Genomic DNA, 22,821 nt, shown 5'->3' on the forward strand with positions numbered 1-22,821 from the left:
TCCCTATATTCAGTTCCACAGATCTTCTTAAATAACATGTTTTCTATCATGTCCTTCCTGCTTTTGAAAACTATTTGTCTTGTGTACACTGAGCATTAATCAATATAGATTTTATCTAATAGCCATCTCTGTTATTAGAGATAATGCTTCTTTAAGCTGAGTTGGAGTTTTTAAACAACCATATTTCTAATTTAAATGCAATCCAGAGCTGATTTACTAGGGCATGCATGCTATTGACCTTAATGGAATTTGTTCCTGAGTAAACAATTATGTATTTACTTAAAAGATTTATATACCTCTCACCAGCACAATTTCTAGGATAGTTTATATGATATTATGCTGTAATTACCTAAGTAGCAGTTGCTCTGAAAATCCTGAAATATTGTTGAATGGCTTCATATATGAAGTCTTGGAATGGTATTTTTCAAACATGAATAATTATAGAAATTATCTATATAATTATTTGACTGCAATGAATATCTATGTAAACTGCTGTACTCTTTATTTTTTGTCTATTATTATTCTTATATCATTATCATCACCATCATCATCTATATCTTAACATTCAATTACATTATCTAAATGCTAATGATAATATTGTAAACTTAATATTCCTACTCTGGGGCTTTTTAAACATTTGATTTACTTATTTTCTAAATGAACAAATTGAGTGGAAAGTTTCTGTTTTATTTTAAAACAAAATTAAATGATGTTTATAATGCATTACATATAAGTAATAATGATCTGCTATAGATATTCATTCATTCATTCATTCATTCATTCATTCATTTTTTCTTTTTCTTTTTCCTGGCAGACAGAGTTCTGGATATGAGAATCCCTTGACAATATGATTCCATGATCCCAATCTTTCATGTTGCCATTGTAACAAGCCTCTTGTCTGCTCATATGTGATATAGTTCTAGGGATGAAAAGTGGAGATTGCAAGGGTCAACCATGTCATCAACATGTCCTCCCTGTAGGTGTCCAATCTCTTTGGTTGTGTAGCAATCAAGGCTTTACTCAGCAGAGCAGAAGCAGCTATTTCCCCTGCTTTCTCAGTTGTCTTCTCTCTTTCTGAGCGATAGGCAGTTCAGCTAGGGACTGGCTCCACTCCATTCCATCTAACAAGAGATTTCACACTCAAATGAGTATGACAAGTTAACAGCTGCTCTCTGCAGCTGAAATTCCCTGCTCAGCCTCTGCCTGTTAATAATAGGATCACCCCTGGATTAACTATTAAGCAAAATAAGCACGTACTTAGGCACCAAGGTAAGGGGGGCAACAAAGAGTTTTTTCCCCTAGCTATCATGCCCTTAATGCTTTCACCACCACACTCAACTTTAGTTTTCAGCACTTACTGAATCCTACTATCTTCTCAGTTAAGCAATGGAAGGCTGACGGGGACCAATACTGGGCTGTGCTTAGGGCATCAGTTCAGCTTAATCTGGTACTGAATAGGATGGGACTATTGGCCCTGCCTGGGGATAAGGGGCGAATGGAGTAGATTACCAAATATTGATGAATCCACTTTATTTACTTGGACATTAGCCTTCCTGCAGTCATATAGTTACACAGGGAACATCCTGGAGCAGATTGATCCCAACTTTGCTTCAGTGAAATATATCTCAGAACTCTGCTTTCCAATCCTGTTATTTGGTGGTTTACTATTTCTTTTTTTTGTGAGCAATGTAATGGAGTGTCAGTTTTCCTTTAATAAGTTATGTTTAACAAATGTTTCAAGATAAGAACACAAAATGAATAGTTTGTCATCTCTTTTGAATATTCTTCAAATAGTGAATTAGATAAAGAAAACAAACAAGGCTGTTAACAACTCAAAACTTCTGCAAGAGGTGTTAACATACGTAATTTCCCATGAATTTTGCTTTTGCCTGCAGCTGCTGTCTACTGTCCTGTCTTCAGTTCACGTGGTCTCTCAGGGGTGCCCAATCCTCAAGGACACCATGCACAAAGAGATGATGTATCCAACCTGCTTTTCCAGTACTTTAACTCCATTGCTCTTGCTGGGTAGTTCAGCCATTATGAGTCCATCAGGTCCAATCTGTACTGTCCAGAAAAAGGAGGCAGTTGATCAATCAAGGGAAAGGGGCAGCTGCCCCTTCTGCTGTCTTTCCATTGTTGAGGAGAGAGCAGATTACAGCCATCACCCCGGCCTCTCAAATGGTCTCCATAACTTTTTAAAAAGACAAAACCAAAAATCTCATCCTTTTAAATATTTTGGAGCTTGGTTTTTGCTTTTTCCAAACTGGTTTTTAAAATAGGTTCATTGTGTTTGGTATGGTGGTTAAGGCATCAGGCTAGAAACTGGGAGACTGAGTTCCAGTCCCATGTTAGGCAGAAAGCCGGCTGGGTGACCTTGGGCCAGTCACTTTCTCTCAGCCCTAGGAAGGAAGCAAGGACAAATCCCTTCCCAGAAACCTTGCCAAGAAAACCGCAGGGACTTGTCCAGGCAGTTGCCAGGAGTCGACATTGACTCGTAGATGTGCTCACACACATTATAATCTGCAAGTCGATGATTTATTAAGTATGGTAAAGCCCAGTTCAGTTATTTAATAAATATATAATGAATAAGCATGCTGTTGGATTATGCTGTCATTAAAATGCATTGAAATAATGGGGTACAGGCTGTTAACCCAGAGAGAGATGCAGCGACAACTGGATTCCCCAGGTCTCTGAGAGGCAGCCGGTTCACCTCTGAGTGGGCTGGCACTGCTGTCTCCCAAGGTCTGGAGCCTTGCAGCTGCCGACTTATTGGGACCTAGACCGGAGCCTGGCATTAGCTCCGAGGACCAGGAAGGAAAGTAAAACTTTCCTGATTTCCCTGGCCTTTACCGCTAGTGTCCACCTCTGAGGCAGAGCTTTTACGCAAGCTCACCCAAAGGGAAGGCCCAGGGCCAGTTGTCATGAGTCACGCAGTCCCCAGTTAATGCAGCGGCTGGGGCCCGTTGGAAAGGCCGCCGCCGCCGCCGCCGCCGCCTCCTTTGCCCTTGGCCAACCGAGGCTCCTCTAACGACTCCCCTTCTCATCTGCCTGGGACTCCCGCCCTTTTCCATCGCCCTCGGCATTTCTCCGATGCCCGCACAGGTGTCAGCGATTGGGTAGAATATGCAAATACGACGGTGACGTCACGGAGCGCTGGTCCAGACAGCAGAAATAGGGCAGGAATTCAGCAAAGCAGCATTTACACACCTCTTCGCGCCTGGATTGCGACTGAAGCTGCTGCCTCCACGTCCTTTTTTCCGCTTTTCTCCGTCTCCCTTTTCGATTTTTCTCCATTCCTTCTCCCTCTTCTCTCAATTCCGGCCACCACCACCCCTTCATGATCTCCCCTCGCCGCCCTTCCCAGCGCTCCCGCAGGCTTCGCATTTCTTTCCTCGAGGACGTTTTTCTTTCGAAAGCAAAACCACCCCAACTCTGACGCCGCTTCCCTCAGTCGCGACGGGCTCTTTCGCTGGAGGTGCGCCTGCTGCTCTTGGGCTACTCCAGGTAAGCCTTGCTCTCTTCCATTGACAGGAGACGGCTGGGCGACTGACACACTTGCTATCCTCCCCTTCGCCGCCAACGAGGGGAATGAATGACCCAAGTGCTGCGCTTCTCTCCCCCAACTCCACCCCCTCCGCGCTCACGCACACACACAGATGGCGGGGGCTCTGCTTCCTTTCCCCTTTTCCGCAGAGAATCGAAGAGGTCTGTGCGCGAGAGTTTCCCCGCCGTCAACTTAGGAGGCACTTGAAACGGGGCCGCACCGAGCCAGCTGCGCTCTCGAATGCAGCGGGCAAGGGGCTGGGGTTAGGCGTGTGCGCGCGCGGAATCCAGGGAGCAAAAAGAGGGGAAGTTGTTGGGGAGAACGTGGATGGTGCCCTGCCCGGAAAGCAGAAGCGACAAGCTCCGGAGGGAGCTCGGTCTCCCTTTTCCAGCTTACTGGGAAGGTGCGGGAGGGGAGGCGGGGACGACACTGGCGCGGAAACTGTAGGGGTTGGCCGCTGGAGCTGCGGTTCCGCCGTCTTCGCCAGCCCTCTTCTCTGGGCGCTTCAGCTTCTGGGGGTGGCTGGTTGAAGAACTTTGAATTGAATGCGTTGCTTGAGTCTTGCGATTGCGCATTTCCAACGGCCCGAGGAAGAGACTCGGGAATCGGAGCGGCTGGCGTGGACGAGCGCTAGTTTAAGAGAGGAGCTTTCCTTTAGGATTAGGAGGGAGAAGCTTGGCTCGCTTTTCGTTTTCGATCCTGCCCAGTCCGTTAGAGAGCTCGGGGAGTTAGGCGGGAGGGGGGGGGTGCTTTTTCTGTCCTACGATTAGCAAGGCGACTTCTTGGCCGGCCAATGTCATGAGTCCAGGTTGTCCTGCAGTGGGAATCGGAGCCTTGTGTAGGGTCTGAGAGCTTGCATGCATGCCCATCACGCTGTTCCCCTCCCAATTACATAAGGTTATGTAAAGATCACAAAGAAAGTGAAAAAATAGTGAGCCAAGGGAAAAACGTGAAATAAAATATAGCTAACTCTCTAGTTGTGCTGGCAGCATTCCCTCTCTATCCCTTTCTATCTTGGCAAACCCCCCTTGCTTTCACCACCTCCATATACTGGTTTCTATACATGGCCTTTATATTTCTCACTCCTTTCTGATGATCTCATCCATTAGAGCCAGCCACAACTTTCTCAATCTTCTTCTCCTCAGTTTATTCTTTATATATATATATATATAATCAATTTTATCCTCATGCATACCTCTTTTGTGCTTTTAAATCCAAGTCACATTTTTTCAACTTCCATTCATTCTTGACCCTATCTCTCCTTGATTCCCTCAACATGCATTTGGGGGAAGTACTCCATTCCTACTACATCCAAGTTATTTTTATGTGTCTCCTAATATACCCAACTCTCACATATAACAAGGGAGGCAGAAAAGTTATTGCATATGTAACTGTATTTGCTTCTTTCAACAAACACCCATTCCTTGCAGTAGACTACATACTACCAGCATTTACACATTTTTAAATGTCTCCAGTTTTTCATCTTTAATAATTGTACTACTGAGGTATACAAATTCATCTAACTAAATAAAATACTAATTATTTGCCATGTATATATTATTTTGCAATTATTTACTCTATTTTCCTTGTCAATACTATTTTGTTGACCTATGACTCATGAATTTTAGATCCTTTGTCCCTGTTACATCACATAATGTTGCATCATATAATCTATGTGAAATTCACTGCAAATCATTTGGATTCTCAGCCAGCAACCCAACAATAACCTGCACATGTACTTCATTCAACATACAAATCAATTCACCTCTAACATTAGTACAAGCATTTGTTATACATTTATCTATAAATACATTAAAACTTACGTTCTTTAATTCCCTGCTCAGTATTTAACAATTTACTGTGCATTCTATCCGTTTTCTTGCATGCTTTCCCATCATATGGTGCTCTTATCATATTAACCTTTTATAGGTTTTCTAAACCAACAGATATAATAACCACTCTTATTTTTATACATTTCCAATGACCTTTAACCCCCCCCCCCTTTTCTGCACATCTCCTTTCCAATATAAAGCTGCATTGCTCTTCCCATATTTTGCTCACTGTCTTTTTCAATCAGAATTCTGCCAAATGCCTTTCCAGGTACATTTAATGAACTGTAGTTTCTGCACTCTGCACCACTTTTTAATAGGGGTCCATTCTTCCAGTCAGGCACAGATATGGTCTTCACATGCTTATTTTTCCATAAGTCAGCCAGGTCCATATTTTAACATTTCTCCAGTTATACCATCTACACCTGTAGCCTAATTGTTAAAAAACATCCTTAAAGCATTATGGGTTTGTTTTTATCTTTTACCACCCCCCTTTGAATGGTAACATTTATAGCACTTGTTTTAATTCCGCTTGTTGGCATATTGCCATAATGTCCATACAAATCACTAAAACATTCTATCCTCTCATGTTGGCTTCATTTCAGATTACTTCATTCATTTTTTGGATTCCACTTATTCTTCTGGAGGCTCCTTGTTTAGTCCTCTTCATCCAGTCCAAAACAAGTACTTACTTTCATCAAAAATCTCTGCATTTTTCTGCCTCTTAAAAACTTTATCATTCCTTGCTTCCATTCTTATCAACTATCTTTTTTCTTTATATGCGTCGTACAATGCAATACATTTCTTTCTGTTATACTACTTTTGTAGCAATCATTTTATTATGTTCATTTATTTCATGTACTTCATCTTTCACTTTGTCACTCAACTAACCATCATTTTTCATGCTTCTCATTACTTAACTCCACATATTTCAGTGGCACTACAAGTTCCTAGTAGCTTCCACATCGTATTTCCTTATGGCCACTTTCCATTCATTCTGTTGGGAGATTAATCTGCATTTTTCTTACATTCTGTTCCTTTGGTTCTATTTTCACTCTAGTTTCTGTTGCTTCTTTTTCTTCCATGTCCATTTTCCCTGAAGCCACCCTTGATGCTATCAAAAAAATGGTCTGTCCTACATCTAGAATTAGTCATCTCCTTTGTACTCCCCACTAATTATCTCAGCCTTTCATCATACGCAAACAAATCAATTATGCTTTTAGATTCATTCCTTTGCCAGGTGCTTGGTTGAAGAAACTTATATTTAAATTAGATATTTGAAACAAAGTAAATTTTTCTAAGACTTACCACTCACCACTCTTATTTATCCTTGGGTGTTCAAATGGCTCAATCCTTTTTCTGTTCTTTCTTGTCACCTAGATTTTTTTCTGCTATACTGTATCATGTTCATTCAGAAAGTTGCACTACTTTTCCCAATGGCTATAACACAACACCAAGTCCTTGGTTTTTGGCTTGTATGTATAATATAGCTATAGCAACCATCTAGAGACTAGTGTGATCATATCATATTGCAGGTTACACAGCATAGTACAAAGGACTTGATGCAATATAGAAAAGACCTAAAAACAAATAAAATATTTAAAATTCTCTCCCCTCACCTTCCTTTAAAATTCAACTTTCTATTATTCAAAAATTATGTAAAGGTTGAAATATTAAGATGCAGTCTGTGTGACTTATCTGAGACTAAATGCCATAGTATTCAGAGAAACTTATTTCTGAGGAAAAGCATGTTGAAATATACCATAGCAACAGAAGCCACATGTGAATTTAGTGAGACTATGTCCCCTATTTGGAAGAAATAGGTGCAAAGCTCAGTTTTGGGGCTTGTTAAAAAGTTGAGTTCAACAGCATTTATTCCCAAGGAATATAAAATGTACCTAAAACTTCAGTGACATAATAAAAACTGTTTTATGACTTATCCAATCTGATCTACTTAGAAGCTGTGTATACAGCTGTGTCTTTATTGGGATAAGGAATCAATGGTTTCTTCAAGTGTATGAAATAACTATAATATACTTCATGTTTTCATTCAAAATGGTATAAAAGTAAACTTTAAGTATCTATAATTTTTTCTAATGTAATAAAAAACCGAATAGAGATAAATGCTTCGGAATCATCTGAAATGGATAGTGAGGTGCTTAACATAGTTCTTGAAATAAAAAAAAACATAATTAAAAGGTCAAGTATATCTGTCTATCAAGTTATATTTCTTGTGTTGTTTCTTTTAGTTTTCTCATAAAGTCCAAGTTGAAATAAGTAATGCCAAGAAAAGTCCAAAGCACCTCAATTCTAATGGTGTTTGTACAAAATAATGTCTTCTATGAGAAGATACAAATAATCAACGAAGATTTAAGGATTGTTCCTGCATTCATTGATATCAATTATTCTGAGGAGGGAAATTCAATCTGATTAGTAATTGTGCAAAATTCTTAGGTACACAAACTCCTTTCTTATATTTTAATTTAGGAAGACATCAATTACATGGCAGAGTACTTTAAATATTGTTAGTTTTCTAAAAAGTAACTGGAAAAAATTCAAAGGAAAGTCTCATTCAGTTTTTCTTCTATTATCTTTTTCTAGACCTTTCTTTTTCTCCTTTTTTTATGGTGAAATGGTAATATGTTAAATAAATTGGGCCCTTATTGGTAGATATAACAATCGCCCTTTATGAAATCTCTCTCATGTGTTGTCATTTAATGCATCTTGGTCGTCACGGTAAACTTGCTGCTAGTTCTGCTGGGCTACTTGGAACCTTCTCAGCAAAGAGGAGCTGTCCATCAGTTGTAGTTCTGAAATCCTTGGAACTGCGGCTCGGATTTTCTCATTATGTTGCCCCTAGGTGTCGCCTGTGCTGAATTTAAAATTCTAGGAAAAATGTTGCTTTATTTGTAAATGGCATTTTTATCTCAAGTTGAACAGCACGGATAGACACTTTCAGTGTTTGTCTTGCCTGCCTTCATATTTTTCTGTATTGCATTGAGAACTTTAGACTTGTCTGGAAATTACTGTTTAAAATCTCATAGTTATTCATAGTTCTATGGAATCAGTGAAGAAAGATAGCAGTACTTCATTTCAGTGAAATAGCATGCCTTGTTTTTTAATGGATACTTTGAAAGGACAGACTTGATAATATTGTGTTTGCTGCATATATTTAATGAATTGTGCAAAGATTATCACTATCACTCATGTGAGATGGCAGCTGATTGAAGTTTATTTATGGTCTTGAAAGTATCCATTTTGCTTTCTGATATAGTCTTAAAACTGCCATCTCATTAAAAAAAAACTTTTAAAAATCCTTTTACCATACTTTGTAAATAATTAATAGAACTAATACAAAGATTAACACTCATAATTAAAGTAGATGAGATAAGATCATGCGAGAATAACATTTACTTAATTAATAGTCTAAAATGCCTGACAAAACTTGGAAACTTAAAAGGAAAAAAAAGTCTTTGGCTGCATTAATATATTAGTAATTGCTTTAATTTTTAAATATAATATAATATATATTCTAAATAAACTTTTCAGGAGAGAGCATTTCACAGATGGTGCATTACAACTGAAAACACTTCCCCACTAATTACACTCCCTAATTTCAAAGGGCATCCAGAGAAAATGATTCAATAAAGAGTTCATATTTAAATAATAAAGAAGATTAAGTGTTTTAGATACACAGGTGTAGTGTTTTCTAGAAGAGATTAAACATTACTTCTTGGCAATATGCTCACTATGCTTTAGTTCTGATGTTCAGTCCTAACATACCAGAAATGAGTGAAATATATTTTCATTACCAGTCTCTTCATCTGTACATTGAAATTCACATAATCTTTCAGATATCTCCTTTTCTGTTCTATATAATATCTTTGAAAGCTTTCTATTTTCATTATTAATTTTATATGGTTTATAACCTTTTGGTTCATAATTCTGAAAAAAAAATCAGTTGAAATTTTGTGCTCATATTTTCTCTTGCTTTGACTTTTGCTTTCTCTCCCAATCCATTAAGAAGACCATAAAGGTTCTTGCTGATCAGACCAGTTGTAAACAGTGATTTTTCTAGCAGCTTCAAATTATGAAATGATTCAAAACTGTCTCTTCAAAACTGACATCATGGCATCCTTACCTAAATGTTAAAGTTTCAATAAATGAAAGCTGCAACTTTAAGAACAAAATTCTTAGCTTGACCTTTTTAAATCAACTCATTCCAAAACTTTTCCATAACACAGTTTTGAACAGATTTATAATGAGAGCAGATGAACACTTTCTATGGAGCCCCAGGTTTGGGCAGGTGAAGGGAAAGCAAGAGTTATAATACAAAAATTATAATGCGCGTTTACTGCTTCAAGGTCACTTTAATCATGAAAAATTATATGGAAGAATATATGAGGAATGACAATGTTCTGGTACAGAAATAGTTTTACCCTTTAGCCTAACATGTATGCTGTCATGTAGACTCTGGTTTGCACTGAACGCTGTTCAGTTAACTATTTGACAGTAATAACTAAGTGAAGCATAGTGTAATATAGGGATTGTACTTATATTAGATGGCCCAAGGAAAATAAATGATTGGACCGAAACTTTTGGGGATGTGTTGAATTAGTTACACTGAAGTGAAAGTGCCTTCTGTTAATGTTATTATATATGGAAGGCAAAACAGAGTAACAAACAGGAACATATGACTCCCATTGAATAGATAAATAAATAAATGCCTTTTATTTGTTCAAAAGCTTTCTTAATGTCATACAAAGCCATAATTTATGATTTTTGCTAGTTATCCAGTTCTACTCACCACTTGCTCAGTCCAATAGTAGATGCAATGGAAAGCACACATATAAGGTAGAAGGAAAATCTGATTGTATTTCTCTTCTTCTGGCATATCACTGAAGTATTTTCTCATCAAAAAAACCAACAGTCTGCCCTTAAATAGCTAAAATGGCAGATATGACTTGGACTGATACAGGATGGCTGAATCTAAATTTGTCACAAGAGGGAAGAGATGGATTTAGGATCTTCTATTTCACTCAGTGTGCTAGAAGGCTACACTACCTGATCTAAGTTTGTGCCAGCATTAAACATGCCTTCCTAACCTAGCTGTGGTTTGGCTGTAGTGTAACTCAGCTCCTTTTAATTATTTCTCTCTCTCTTTTTTTTCTCATACTACCACAATAGCTACCACTGATTATTTTTCAACAATTTAATGAAGTCCAAATAAGATCACCATTACAGTTCAGATGACATGCAGTTTATAATTGTGTATTTGAATGTGAATTGATACTTCTTTAATAACATGTATGCATTTCTTCATTAGATTTTATAGCCTACTTTCCACTGAATTCTTAGCTATAATTCAGGTTAGAGACACTGGGGACAAAAGTAAGGTTGCTGATTCTTTATTTTCTATACTCAGATAGAAAATTTGACAAATGTAACACATTAGACTAGGTTCAATTGAGGCATCTCATTTATCAAACCTAAGAGATTAATCCGAGATTATATAGAGAATTAATTGCAGCTTTAATTTAACTTCATGGTGGTTTACTGATAGGGTTCATATAGACTTATGGCATTTTTTAAAAAGAATTAATAGTATTTTATAAAACCAACAGGCAGTAAAATTATTTTCTTAACTGCCCAGCAACATAGCTGCTGCAGCAAAATGGCTTTTAGAGAATGTACTAGAGGCTGGCTATTTTCATTAAAACTACAGAGGAACTTCCAGAATAGTAGATCATAGAAGGGATATTTGAGGCATTAAGTTCAGTGCAAGGATCTACATTATAGTATGTCTTGCATTTGAATGCATCCAGTGAAGGGGTGTGCATTGCCACACTTGGCAATTGTTTCTTTTATCAAACTGCTTTTACTGATAAGAAGTTTGTTCCAACATCTAGCGTCTACAGAATCTTAGCAGAATCTTAGCAGTATCACACCACAAGCTCTGACTCTTTGGGTCATACGTATGATGCACACAGAAAAGAGGTGAGGCTTGCCTTGCAGGGCCATAACACAGCTTGCTTTCATCAGTCTGTCCCTTCCTTTGCTTCTCCCCCTTGGCTGCTGCCATTCTAACATTGAACTGGAATTTGCCCTTCCTGTAACTTAAACCCATTATTGTCTATCTGGCATTCAGGGTAAGTAGAAAGCAGGTCTTAATCTTCTGCTGTGTAACATCCTTTCAGGTATTTGAAAAACTCTATTTTGCATACACCCCCCCCCCAATTAACTAAATATTTCCAATTCCTTGTATTTATTTTCATGGGACTTAGTTTCTTATCCTTAAGCAGCCACTTCATCCTTCTTGAAACTATTAATAATGTGACTTTTTAAAGTACGGGCCCACAGCTGGACATGATATAAAGGTAAGGACTTACCGGTGCAAATTAATGTAGAACCATTAAACCAAATTTTCTTTTCTCTTCTCTTTTCTCTTTCTGCATCACATTGGTGACTCATACTTGTTTTGTCATCAGCTGCTTTTCTGAAGTCTCTTTCATAAGTACTATTACCAGGTCAGGTACCCTCATATATCTCCACCAGAATAAGAACTGAATTCTTGTACATTTTCTTTATTACCTGTTAGCATTTGCTGTTATCATTAAGCAGCTGATATAGTGATGGTTATTCTCTTCCTTTTATTCTGAATGTATTTAAGGCAGCCCTTTTTGTTCTTCTTTTGCCAAGCTACCTCTACAATTCTGGGATACCTATCTGTACTTGCTGTGGGGCCATGTCCCTCCCATGTCTACCTCTATACAGTATGTCTCCTTTTTTTGCTGTCAGATCTTTGTAAATGATTTGTGTGGCCCCACTGACTTCTATTTTTCATTGTTGGCAATTGTGTTTTTTGTTTTTTTAGAAACTCATTCATCTTGAACTCTTTTTTGCCTTATCTTCTCCTTCTCCTTCAATGAACTGTTTATTCTGAGTTCATTAAAATCCCTCTTCTTTGAAGTCCAGGATATACGAAAGAAACTGGTTGATGTCTTAATAATGAAAAGGAATATACAAATAACAAACCAAGGGAGTGACCCAGATAATTTTCCTATATTGGATTTACAAAAGAGGCTTGTTAAATCTTTGAAGAATTTTGTGAGAAGGGATAAAGAAAAAATGAAAAGAAATCAAGTTCTAGGACATTATTTGGAGGGACTAAAGCTAAGGATTGTTAGAAGTAGAAGGAAGGAATATAAAGTTGATTTATTTGATCAAGGTTAATGTAGATATGTTATCTCTGGTCCTTTAGAGAACTTTTGCTGACATCAGGACTGAAATGACGAGGCTTTAAGGATTTGTATATAGATAAGAGATGGGATAGGGGAAGAAGAGATCATTTGCTATATTTTAAGAGATGATAAGTTACTAAAACTGTTTACACTTGTGATGAAGGGGGAAGTCATTCATGTATTTCTTTTCTTTTTCTTTATTCTTTTTTTTTCTATTTTTCTTTCTAATTTTTTCTTTTCTGTACCTTCTACATTTTCTTTTTCTTTAGTTTTTTTAAAAAAGGGTCTGGAGCAGCATCCCTATGAGGAAAAGTTGCAACATTTAGGCCTTTTTAGTTTAGAAAAGAGATGAATAAGAGGGGACATGATTGAAGTGTACAAAATTATGCGTAGATAAAATAGACAAAGAGAAGCTATTCTCCCCTTCCTAGAATACTAGAACCAGAGGTCACCCAATGAAAATGAATACTGGAAGAATTTTGGACAGACAAAAGGGAATATTTTTTTAATATGACACAAAGTTCAACTTTGGAATTTGCTATCATGAGATGTGGTGCTGGTTACCAGCTTGGCTGGCTTCAAAAAAGGATTGGACCAATTCATGGAAGTCCTGGAGATCAATGGCTATTAGCTTTGATGGCAGTGTGACTGACTCTGAAGGCCATCTTGTGGGAGACTAGTGAGCTTTCTTGTGCAATTGATTGGCGACCTTGAGAACAGAGGACTGGACTAGATGGGCTCTCGATCTGATCCAGCAGGGCACTGCTTATGTTCCTAAAAGCTGACTTGTATTATAAAATATATGTTTCTATTCAGGTTTTTTGTATTTTTCCTACAGGATAAAGTAAAACCAATCCTCATACTATTTCCATAGCAGAACACCATAAAAATATTTTTTTAAAATTTTGCTTTAAATATTTCTTGCCAAATCCTCCATTTCCAATAATAGTTGGCAACTTGCTTTTTCTGTGTTATGAAAAAATCTGGGATAAGTTCAGCTCTATAACAGATTGCTAAAAAGTGCCCCTTAGAAGCATTTCACAAACAGTGGAACTTGCAATTGTATATTGCACATAGGAGAGAATGATATATGGTATAGTTGGCTCCTGGATGTTCATTTTAATCTCTGCTTATTACAAAGTCATAACTGAATTGAAATCATTTATTATTTATCCCCATTCCCTCCTCCCATTTTTTTCTCCACATCAACAACCCTGTGAAATAAACTGGGTGGAAAGAGATCTAGTGAGCTTCTGTGGCTAAGGGTGGACTTTAACCTGAGTTTCCTTAGAATTAGTCAGTGCCTCAACCACTACATTATATTGACATATGCTGTGCGTCTTCACTAATCTCCCTTGGGGGGAAAGATATTAAAATCAGTGTTTAGAATGAAATAATTAGTTATGTGTAGGTGATTTAAACATAAGTTAGGGTAATCTAGTGGTTAATGGGGTGGATTAAAATTACATAGCTCACAAAAAATCAGTGGGTGACTTTGGGCTGGTCACTCTTTCTCAGCCCAGCCTATTTCAAAGATTGTTTGTTGTGAGGAAAATAGGCGGAGGGAGCAGTTTGTATGTCTTGAGCTCCTGAATGAAGGGCAGGATATAAATCATACAAAATTTATTTTTAAATAGTAGAATGTAGATGACTTACAAATGTGGCAGTGGGAGAGACACTACATTACATTTTTAGAATATTGCATCTTATGGATCTTCTGGATCAGATGTAGCCAGTTTGCTTTATATACTTAGTGGTCAGGCTGTAGTGTTTTTGTAGGTTTTTGGGCCACTGTGATGCCCAACATTTGGAATAGTCTGCTGGGGGAGCAAGGGTTCTGATATATTTTTTATGTATGGGAATGTTATTGTAGTGGTGGCCCAGGAATCTATAGAAATGCTGCAAAGAATTCTTTGCAAACCAAAAGACTGCACAGCTCACCAAGACAGAGCTAACATTGTATACATAATTACCATAATTCCCCCAGATATAAGTTTGGCCCCCTCCTTGCTCCTTTTCTGGAAGGCCCTCAAGATGTGATTTTGTCAGTGGGCCTGGGGACCCCAGGATGCTTCACAGCCAACCACGTGGCTGATATGAATGTATTTGCTACCGTCCTGGGGTATGTATTGTGTTTTTATGGTTTTCAATTCTGTAAGATGTCCGGAGTCACTGTGTGTGAGTTGGGCGGCCTTATAAATTTGTTTAATAATAAAATAATAACAGCCAGGATTGCAACTGGCTAACTACCTAGGACAAACAGGGAGCCAGCTACATCAAAAAAACTAACTAAATAACACATAACTGCAATAAAGAACTAAGATAATAAATCCTTAGGAGCCACCCATGCCATCAGTGCAGATCACACATTTTACTAGGAGAATACAAAAATAATAGATCACACAAACAGCAGAAAAGCCAGATAATTCCTAGAAGCCTGGCACTGAAATAAATGAGCTATCAACAGATCAATGGAGGTGGATACAATCTACAGCCTGTTCAGATGCTTGATCCAGGCCACATACAGCAAGCAGATGAGGCTGTTCAATCAAAGTAGAGATAAAACCATTCCCAGCAACCAATTAAACAACATCTCCCAGGAAAACTCCAATCATTCCCCCCACCTCACCATCACCCCTTGTGTTCAAATCTTACACAGTCTAAAAATACTACAAGGAACCCCCGCTTCTGAACTGTTGTACTGAGGAAATCTCATTGGGATCAGGGCAAAATCTGTGATAGTCTCAGTATTGATCTCCCAAAGGCCAGACAGCCCAACTACTAATTATGAATATTGTATCTCTGCGGAGACCCTAAGGATCTATGGACCTGGCATAGGATAGTGGAAGCACTGTCTGTCAGGGCAAGCTGGCTTTGTAGAAATAGAGGAAAGTAGCTTGTAAAGGCCAATGACACCTCTAAAAGAAGAAAAAAGAAAAAAGTGGGTGCTTATGCTATCAATGCATGCTTGAAGAATGAACATGAAATGTCATGGAATGACTGGATGATTTTGTCTTCAGTCTCAGTTATGTATCTACTGTAAGTTCGTTTTGTCCCATTTCCTCATTAATCTGTCAATTTCAGTTCAGGAATCTGCATGGATTATATTTAAAATAATGATATCCCTGCATTCCTATCTAGCAGTAGATCATTTGAAATATCTACTTTCTCATGCCGCATCTCCTTTCTCATGTTATCTAGCAGCATGACCTACTTGGAATTCAGTTCACATTGGTATCTGCTGGTGTGATTAGTCAAGTATGTAAAACAATCTGGCCTGCTTTTTTAAATGCTGGAGGAAAATCTTTATCCCTCCACTCCAGTAGAACTTCATAAGTCAAAACAGGGAAGTATCTGTCTTTGGAATATTAACAGAACAATGTATGAAGCAAACCAATATCTGTATTATTAGTTGCAACTATTTAAGCTTACAGTATCAGTATTCTGGGATGGTGGTGATAATTATCCTAGACGGCATTTAGTCAGGTTTCTGCCATGGTTCCATTCTTCTCTTACAGAAAACTTGCAGTTTTTAAACAGAATCTAACACAAGGCAAACTGCTTATTAATATAGATGTGTTTGATTGCATTTGATCTTGGTAATTTTAATTCAAAATACATTAAATTCCACTGTACTCCAATTTCATCACTAACTTTAGAAATGCTTGACAGCGAATCTAATTTTAGGCAGAAGAAACACTGCAAACATGATGATGAAGAAATGGCTCTCATGTGTTACTTGGCAGAAATATTAAATAAGTTGGATGAATGTGGGGCAGTCTCCAGAGAAATAAGGATTAATCCATAATGTCATGAATCCTAAGGACTCAATTAATTCTTGTATATTGTTTTTATTTATTTTTTTAAAAATGCTGCACATTCTCTTCATAGTCTTGAGTAGCTTACAAAGATAGCTGCTCCCACAGAGCCACTGTTTCTCTTTTGTATCCAATGTTGTATCCAAACACTGAGTTGGAGCCATATATAGGTATTAACCCAATCCAGCTAGGGCTAAATGTGTTTCTCATCAACAAAACTTCAAAAGTGCCTTAATTTGCATATTGCCTATGTTGTAGGTGTTCTTATGAATGTAGATCAGAATTTAGTGAAAGTGTTTAAATGTTTGTAAGCTGTTTTTCTAAATAGGTTTCCCAGGGAGTCTTGCTACACTTTAAAAATATAAATTCATTTTGTCTGAAAGTGATTAAAATTACAAGTAGAGACAGCAGAAATAAGGACTGCTTTAAGGACTGCTAGCACAAAATTAGATGTTAGAACAATACATTAAAAGATCTTGAAAAAATAAATGCCTTTCTTAATGTTAGAAGGATAATAACCAGGCATGTCTGACTGGGAAACACACTCCAGAACTCCAGAAAAGCCTCTCCAGGGCATCTACTTTTTACACTCAGCATGGGACAGCACCAGAAGCAGAGCCAAATACATAGGAAATGGCATTCCTTTGCATATTGTGGTCCCAAGCTATACAGTAATTCAGTTTGGGATCGGAAACGATTTGGGATTAAATGAAGATAATGTAAAATTGCATATTGGCATAATTCTATTGCAATGTGCTCTACACGGGGCTACCCTTGAAAAGTATCCGGAAGCTTCAGCTGGTCCAGAATGCAGCTGCGCGAGCTGTTTTTGGTACCCCTAGAAGGGCACATGTAACATCGCTGCTGCGCGAGCTGCATTGGGTTCCAGTTTGCTTCTGGGTCCAATTCAAGGTGTTGGTTATTACCTTTAAAGTCCTACATGGCATGGGGCCAGGTTACCTGAGGGACAGCCTCTTCCCCATTACATCAACCCGTCCCACCCAATCGTGCAGAGAGGGCATGCTGCGGACCCCGTCTGTAAGAGTATTCCATCTGGTGGGATCCAGGAAGCGGGCCTTCTCTGCAATAGCTCCTGCCCTGTGGAACATGCTGCCCTCGGAGGTGAGATTGGCCCCATCACTCCTGGCCTTTTGGAGGAGTCTGAAGACCTGGTTCTGCCTCCTCGCTTGGGGTCGAGAGGGGAATAGATTTACATGGGGATGGTTGCTATAGACCACTCCTCCCATACTTGGACTGTTTTAGATTCTTCACCACTTGGATTCTTTATTTTTACCTTTATATTATTTATTATTGTATTTTTATACTGTGTATTTTATGGTTGTTGTTTTTAATTGATTGTTGTAAACCACCCAGAGTCCCCCGACGGGAGGAGATGGGCGGGGACAAATTAGATAAATTAATAAATAAATCCCACTTCTAGCCAATATACTTGCTGCCATATATTTTGTACTAACTGAAGTTTCCAGACTACTTCAAAGCCTTTATCTAGGCAAAAGATAACTATGATATGAATAACTGACTAAGATCTAGCAAGTGTACCAGTTTCAGGTGATGCACAGAGGACACTTATGCTTCTGATGACAGAGATCTCGAAGATATTTACAATTCACTTAACATCAGTTCTGTAGTCACAGTGCCTCAAAATCTATACCACTGTTCTGTTTCAAATTGCAAAAAGTAATTACTTTATTTGTCATGTTAGAATTGAGTGATGGAGAACACTCCATAAACAAATAGTGCGTTTTCATAAGAGCCGTTTACTGTATAATGGAACTGGAGTCTTAGTTTATTGAAGTAGAGACTCATTCGTGTTTAAATATTACTGATATTTCCATTTGTCTTTGCACTGTATGTACTTGGAAGTTGAAGGCTTATTTTTTAAATTTTGGACTGATACTCTCTGTTCAGAATTATCCTGATAAGGACAGCCCAGATCTAACAAGAGAACTGAAAGAACACTAAGGTGGACTGGAAGAGTTAAACAAACACAAACAAACAAACAAACAAAATGAAGGCTAGTTCCATACAAGCCCAGGTGCTACGATGCTTGGAAGCCTTCACCAGAGCTGGTAAAATGTATTCTCCTTACAGCCAGTGGCTGGATGTTCACAGTGTACTTCACTTGTTCACTAAATGACCTGTTAATCAAATTTGAACAATATGCTCTGCTTGGTCGGCTTCAGTCTAGGTGGCTTTTATTTTTCTCTTCTCACCGTTCTTCCAGAGTGCTAGACATTTTTATGGCTAGTTCTGTCTAGCCAGATATGATTGTTATACGATGTGATGGCAGAAAACACACTGTATCAGTTTTGGTTTCCATGTCTTCCTCAGTAAAGGTGTCACCACCACCTCTGCCAGCTGAATGAAGAACCAGTTATTTTGACCTTGTACATTGCCGACAAGCACTGAATTTCCTGGGCTCTTCTTTCACAGGGAGATGAAGTACTTTACTTCAGATACATTTCCTCCTCTCCCCGTACACAAAACTGTTGTACAGGGAACATGGCTGCTGCTGCAGTAAGATTGGCGGGGTGAGCTCCCGTTGCTCGTCCCAGCTCCTGCTCACCTAGCAGTTCGAAAACATGCAAATGTGAGTAGATCAATAGGTACCGCTTCGGCGGGAAGGTAACGGCGTTCCATGTCGTCATGCTGGCCACATGACCCGGAAGTGTCTATGACAACGCCGGCTCCAAGGCTTAGAAACGGAGATGAGCACCGCCCCCTAGAGTCGGACATGACTGGACTTTACGTCAAGGGAAACCTTTACCTTTAAATGTGTTTTAGAAACTGCCCAGAGGAAAAAAGTAAGCTGATTAGAGCTGACAAACAAAACTAAGAGAGAAAATAATAACAGGTTGCTTACTGAATCCTTTTCTAACAGGTGTATTATAGAAGCGGGGAGGGAAGCCCAATGATTTGGTAATTCATACCTTCCTAATTCTATCTCCCAACTTCGACCTAGTGACAGAACAGTAAAATATACTGATATCAGCCTTCCTTTAGGCACTAATTTTCATTTTCAGAAAGGTCACTGACCATTCTACAAACTAGTAAAAAGTATGTGTGCATATACATTCATCTATTTGGCAGATGCCACAACATCCCATTTGCAGTTTTAGTCTGTTACTTCTTCATACGCGATGCTTATATTTTGTTATTATCTTTAATATAATATTTTAATTATAATGGAGGCATGCATGTATCTGTAGCTCTAGAGATGCTTCTTACATTAAGAAGTAAGACCCTTGTGTGTATTTGGGTTTGGGAGTAATTTTCTCATTGATCCTCGAGTTGGCAAGGTTAGCAGAGTAACTCAGATCTTCCAGCTTGGAAAACCAAAGACGTTTTAGCTCATTCCCTAAGCTCAGTAAATATAAGAAAATAAAATATAAGAAAATAAATTGAGAATTTTATCTTTTTGAGTGGCTATAATGAAACAATAGCCCCTCCGACAGAAATGATTAAGTCTTGAAAATGACCCTTGAGAAGTCAATCTGACATGAAACAGAATGAATCTCTGTCCATCAGACTAGCAGTGCAATGACCCCTACATCACTCCTTACTCCAACCCAGCCAAAGTGTAGTAACTTCCTAGAAAAATACCCATCCCAATCCTGTAAACGTCTTCTTTGTATACAGTCCTGTCTGAAACCAAGGAACCAGAACCTGCCTGCTGTTCTGAAACTAAATTTATGGTTATTCTTTATGGCTTGGATTCTAGAGATCATTATTTCTTCATTTAGAGTAAAATATTGATATCATGGTTTTCCACTGATGGTGAAAAATTAATACAGAACTACAAGGCGATTTTCAAAAACAGCGATGATTCTGGTGGGAAGATGATGACGGAAAATGTCGTTTTGATCTTAGGTATTACTGACAGTGGGATTATCTCAACAGATGTTACTTGAAAGATTTAGCCTATTAATAAGCATTGGGATTTTGGTCTTGCTGTAGAACATTCTCACGGTTCAAAATGCTGACAGTTGAGCACTTTACTTCATGCCTCCAAGAAGCATTAGTATCCAAATCACCTCAAGCTTTATACATTCTAACTATGCAAAATATAAACGTCTTTTAAAACACCAAGATTTATGTGCCTGTAACATGTGAATATGGTTAAGTATATACCACCGTCCTTCAGGGTTCATGTTTGCTTTTGCAGTCACTGGAATTAACAGCAAACCCAATTTCTATACAGCCTGTGTTACTTGTTTGTAGTTATATGTGCTGTAAGTGAAGTAATTCTAAAATAGTGATAAAAGGAGACTTACTATGATCTCTTTATATATCCCCGTTCATTTACTCTGGTAAGAGGTTAAAATCTTCCAAGTATGATTTTGAATAATGCACATTTTCTACTCAAATAAAATTCAATAAATTGTGTTTTGGGGTGGGGAGGATAGTTCAAACAAGTCATTTTCAAATCCTGGATTCAGTTATGTTTATTAACTGTATCTAAAACTACAGGTTCCTATGATTAAAAGTAACTGGCAATTGTAATTTGTTCAAAATCATATTTAGACATTCCATATCTGGTGAAGAAGGGAACAGAAACAAGCGGGAAGAATACAGATCTAAGGATTACTAGGTTATGACTTTTGAACTGGACTTTGCACCTGCAATTCAGTGCCTCTCTACTGACATCTATTTTACTAATCACCCAACTGTGCTGAACTTACCTGTTGTAGTTTATAAACTATAGTTTATGGCAAGGTTGGTCAACCTTTAGCCCTCATTGCAAGGAGTCCCTGAACTACTTTTCTCCCATCCTTGGAGCTCTCAGTAGCCATGTTTACATAAAAAATGATGCAAATTTCCATCTTTCTGAATTTGATATGATGTCCTGTATAACTGTAAGCAGATATGCTTATTCAGTAAGCTTAAAGCAATGGGGTATTAAGACAAAGAAACAAACATAAAATCCACTGGGCATTAGTTCTTCATGAAAATGCTGTCTTATTTCCTTTAGACTTAGAGCAATGAAGTCAAGGAGCATCTGGTCATTCCTCTTATTGCTTGAAGTTTTCTTATCAGCCGCTAGTGGATGGATGGAATCAAACTGGAACAGACAATTTTATTCTGATTCTGGGAGGCTAACACAAGAGGTAAGGTAAAAATTAAAATTTATATTTTTTGGTGTTGTGCTTCTCTGTTCTTCCCAGTGTACATTTTTGCCCTTCAAACTGAGATTTTATAAAGCTCTATAAGAAGTTTAATGATGTTAAAACATTATTAGCTGAAAACCTGAGTTTCCATATTTTTCAAGACAAACTATACCCCCATCAAATTTGTATCCTACTTTTCTCATTCTTCCTTTTATTCTTTGTTTGTCCAGATGTTGCTGAGCTGCAACATATAATAGACCAAGCCAGTATGGCCAATAGTGAGGGATGCTGAAAGCTGCAGTTCAGGAAAATCTCCATCCTTGCTTTAATAAATTAAGTGGAACACGTATGTGATTCAGTCTTGGCCCCTCTTACTCTACCAACCACAAACACATAAGGAATTGTTGACTTCCCCAAGATTGCATAGTAGAGTTCTTGACTAAAAAAAAATTGAGTATAATTTTTGAGTATAACTTCGAAGCCTAACTCTACTTGGAAAAATCAAAATATAGCATCTTGTAATCTTATTTATTCAGATTTAATCCCTTTGGGTCCAGGATTATTTTATGACCTTTTTAAAAAAAAACTGAAATTCCATAGATTCCCCAACAATTAATCCCAGTTAGTAGTAGTGATAAACTGAGTTGGGAAGTAATAGGGTTCTGTTCGAGTCTCAGTTCCACAGTGTAGCACAGTTCTCTCTTTTGTACATTCAGGTATGCAGGATATTATATATATGTATGTATGTATGTATATATGTCAAGCTCACATGTGGTTCTTTAAAACTGTAATGTCTTGATTATTAATTTTTGCTAGAGAGTACTTTGTTGGGATAATGAATGCAAAGTACATAAGTACAATACAGTTCTGTGGTTGAATTAAATTCTCAGGGTAAAAGGCCATCAGTCATTTTTCCTCTCTCTCACACACATACATACGTGTGTGCACACACGCTTACATAACAATGAATTGCTTAAATATTAGTGAAGGCTTTCCCAAGTAGGTTCAGTTACTGATTTGGGGGATAGGGGGATAAGCCTGTTAAACTGAGTTTTTAAGACCCAAATTGTAGAAGGAAGACTTCATATTTTCTCTCCTCACATCTTCATTGCCCTGTCCAGCCCTGAAACATATGTTCTATTCCCTCATATTTTATGTTCTAAAACCTTACAAAAAACGTAAGCATAAATGATTGGTAACACGTAACATGTAGCAAAACCTTCAGCACTAATAGGTAGAGAAAGAGTTTTCCAACCTCTC

At 38.0% G+C, this 22,821-nt stretch overlaps 1 protein-coding gene across 1 annotated transcript in view; it reads left to right on the plus strand.

Moving 5' to 3' along the window:
* The first annotated feature begins 21,435 nt into the window (after positions 1 to 21,435).
* The window catches only part of FSTL4 (follistatin like 4), a 455,036-nt gene continuing 453,650 nt past the window's right edge, over positions 21,436 to 22,821 (plus strand). Inside the window, exon 1 of the mRNA XM_063292323.1 lies at positions 21,436 to 21,561. Coding sequence (XP_063148393.1) covers positions 21,436 to 21,561 — 126 coding nt within the window. The remainder of the gene's footprint in view (positions 21,562 to 22,821) is intronic.

Source organism: Candoia aspera, chromosome 2 (genome assembly GCF_035149785.1).
Source record: "Candoia aspera isolate rCanAsp1 chromosome 2, rCanAsp1.hap2, whole genome shotgun sequence".
NCBI classification, from domain to species: Eukaryota; Metazoa; Chordata; class Lepidosauria; order Squamata; family Boidae; genus Candoia; species Candoia aspera.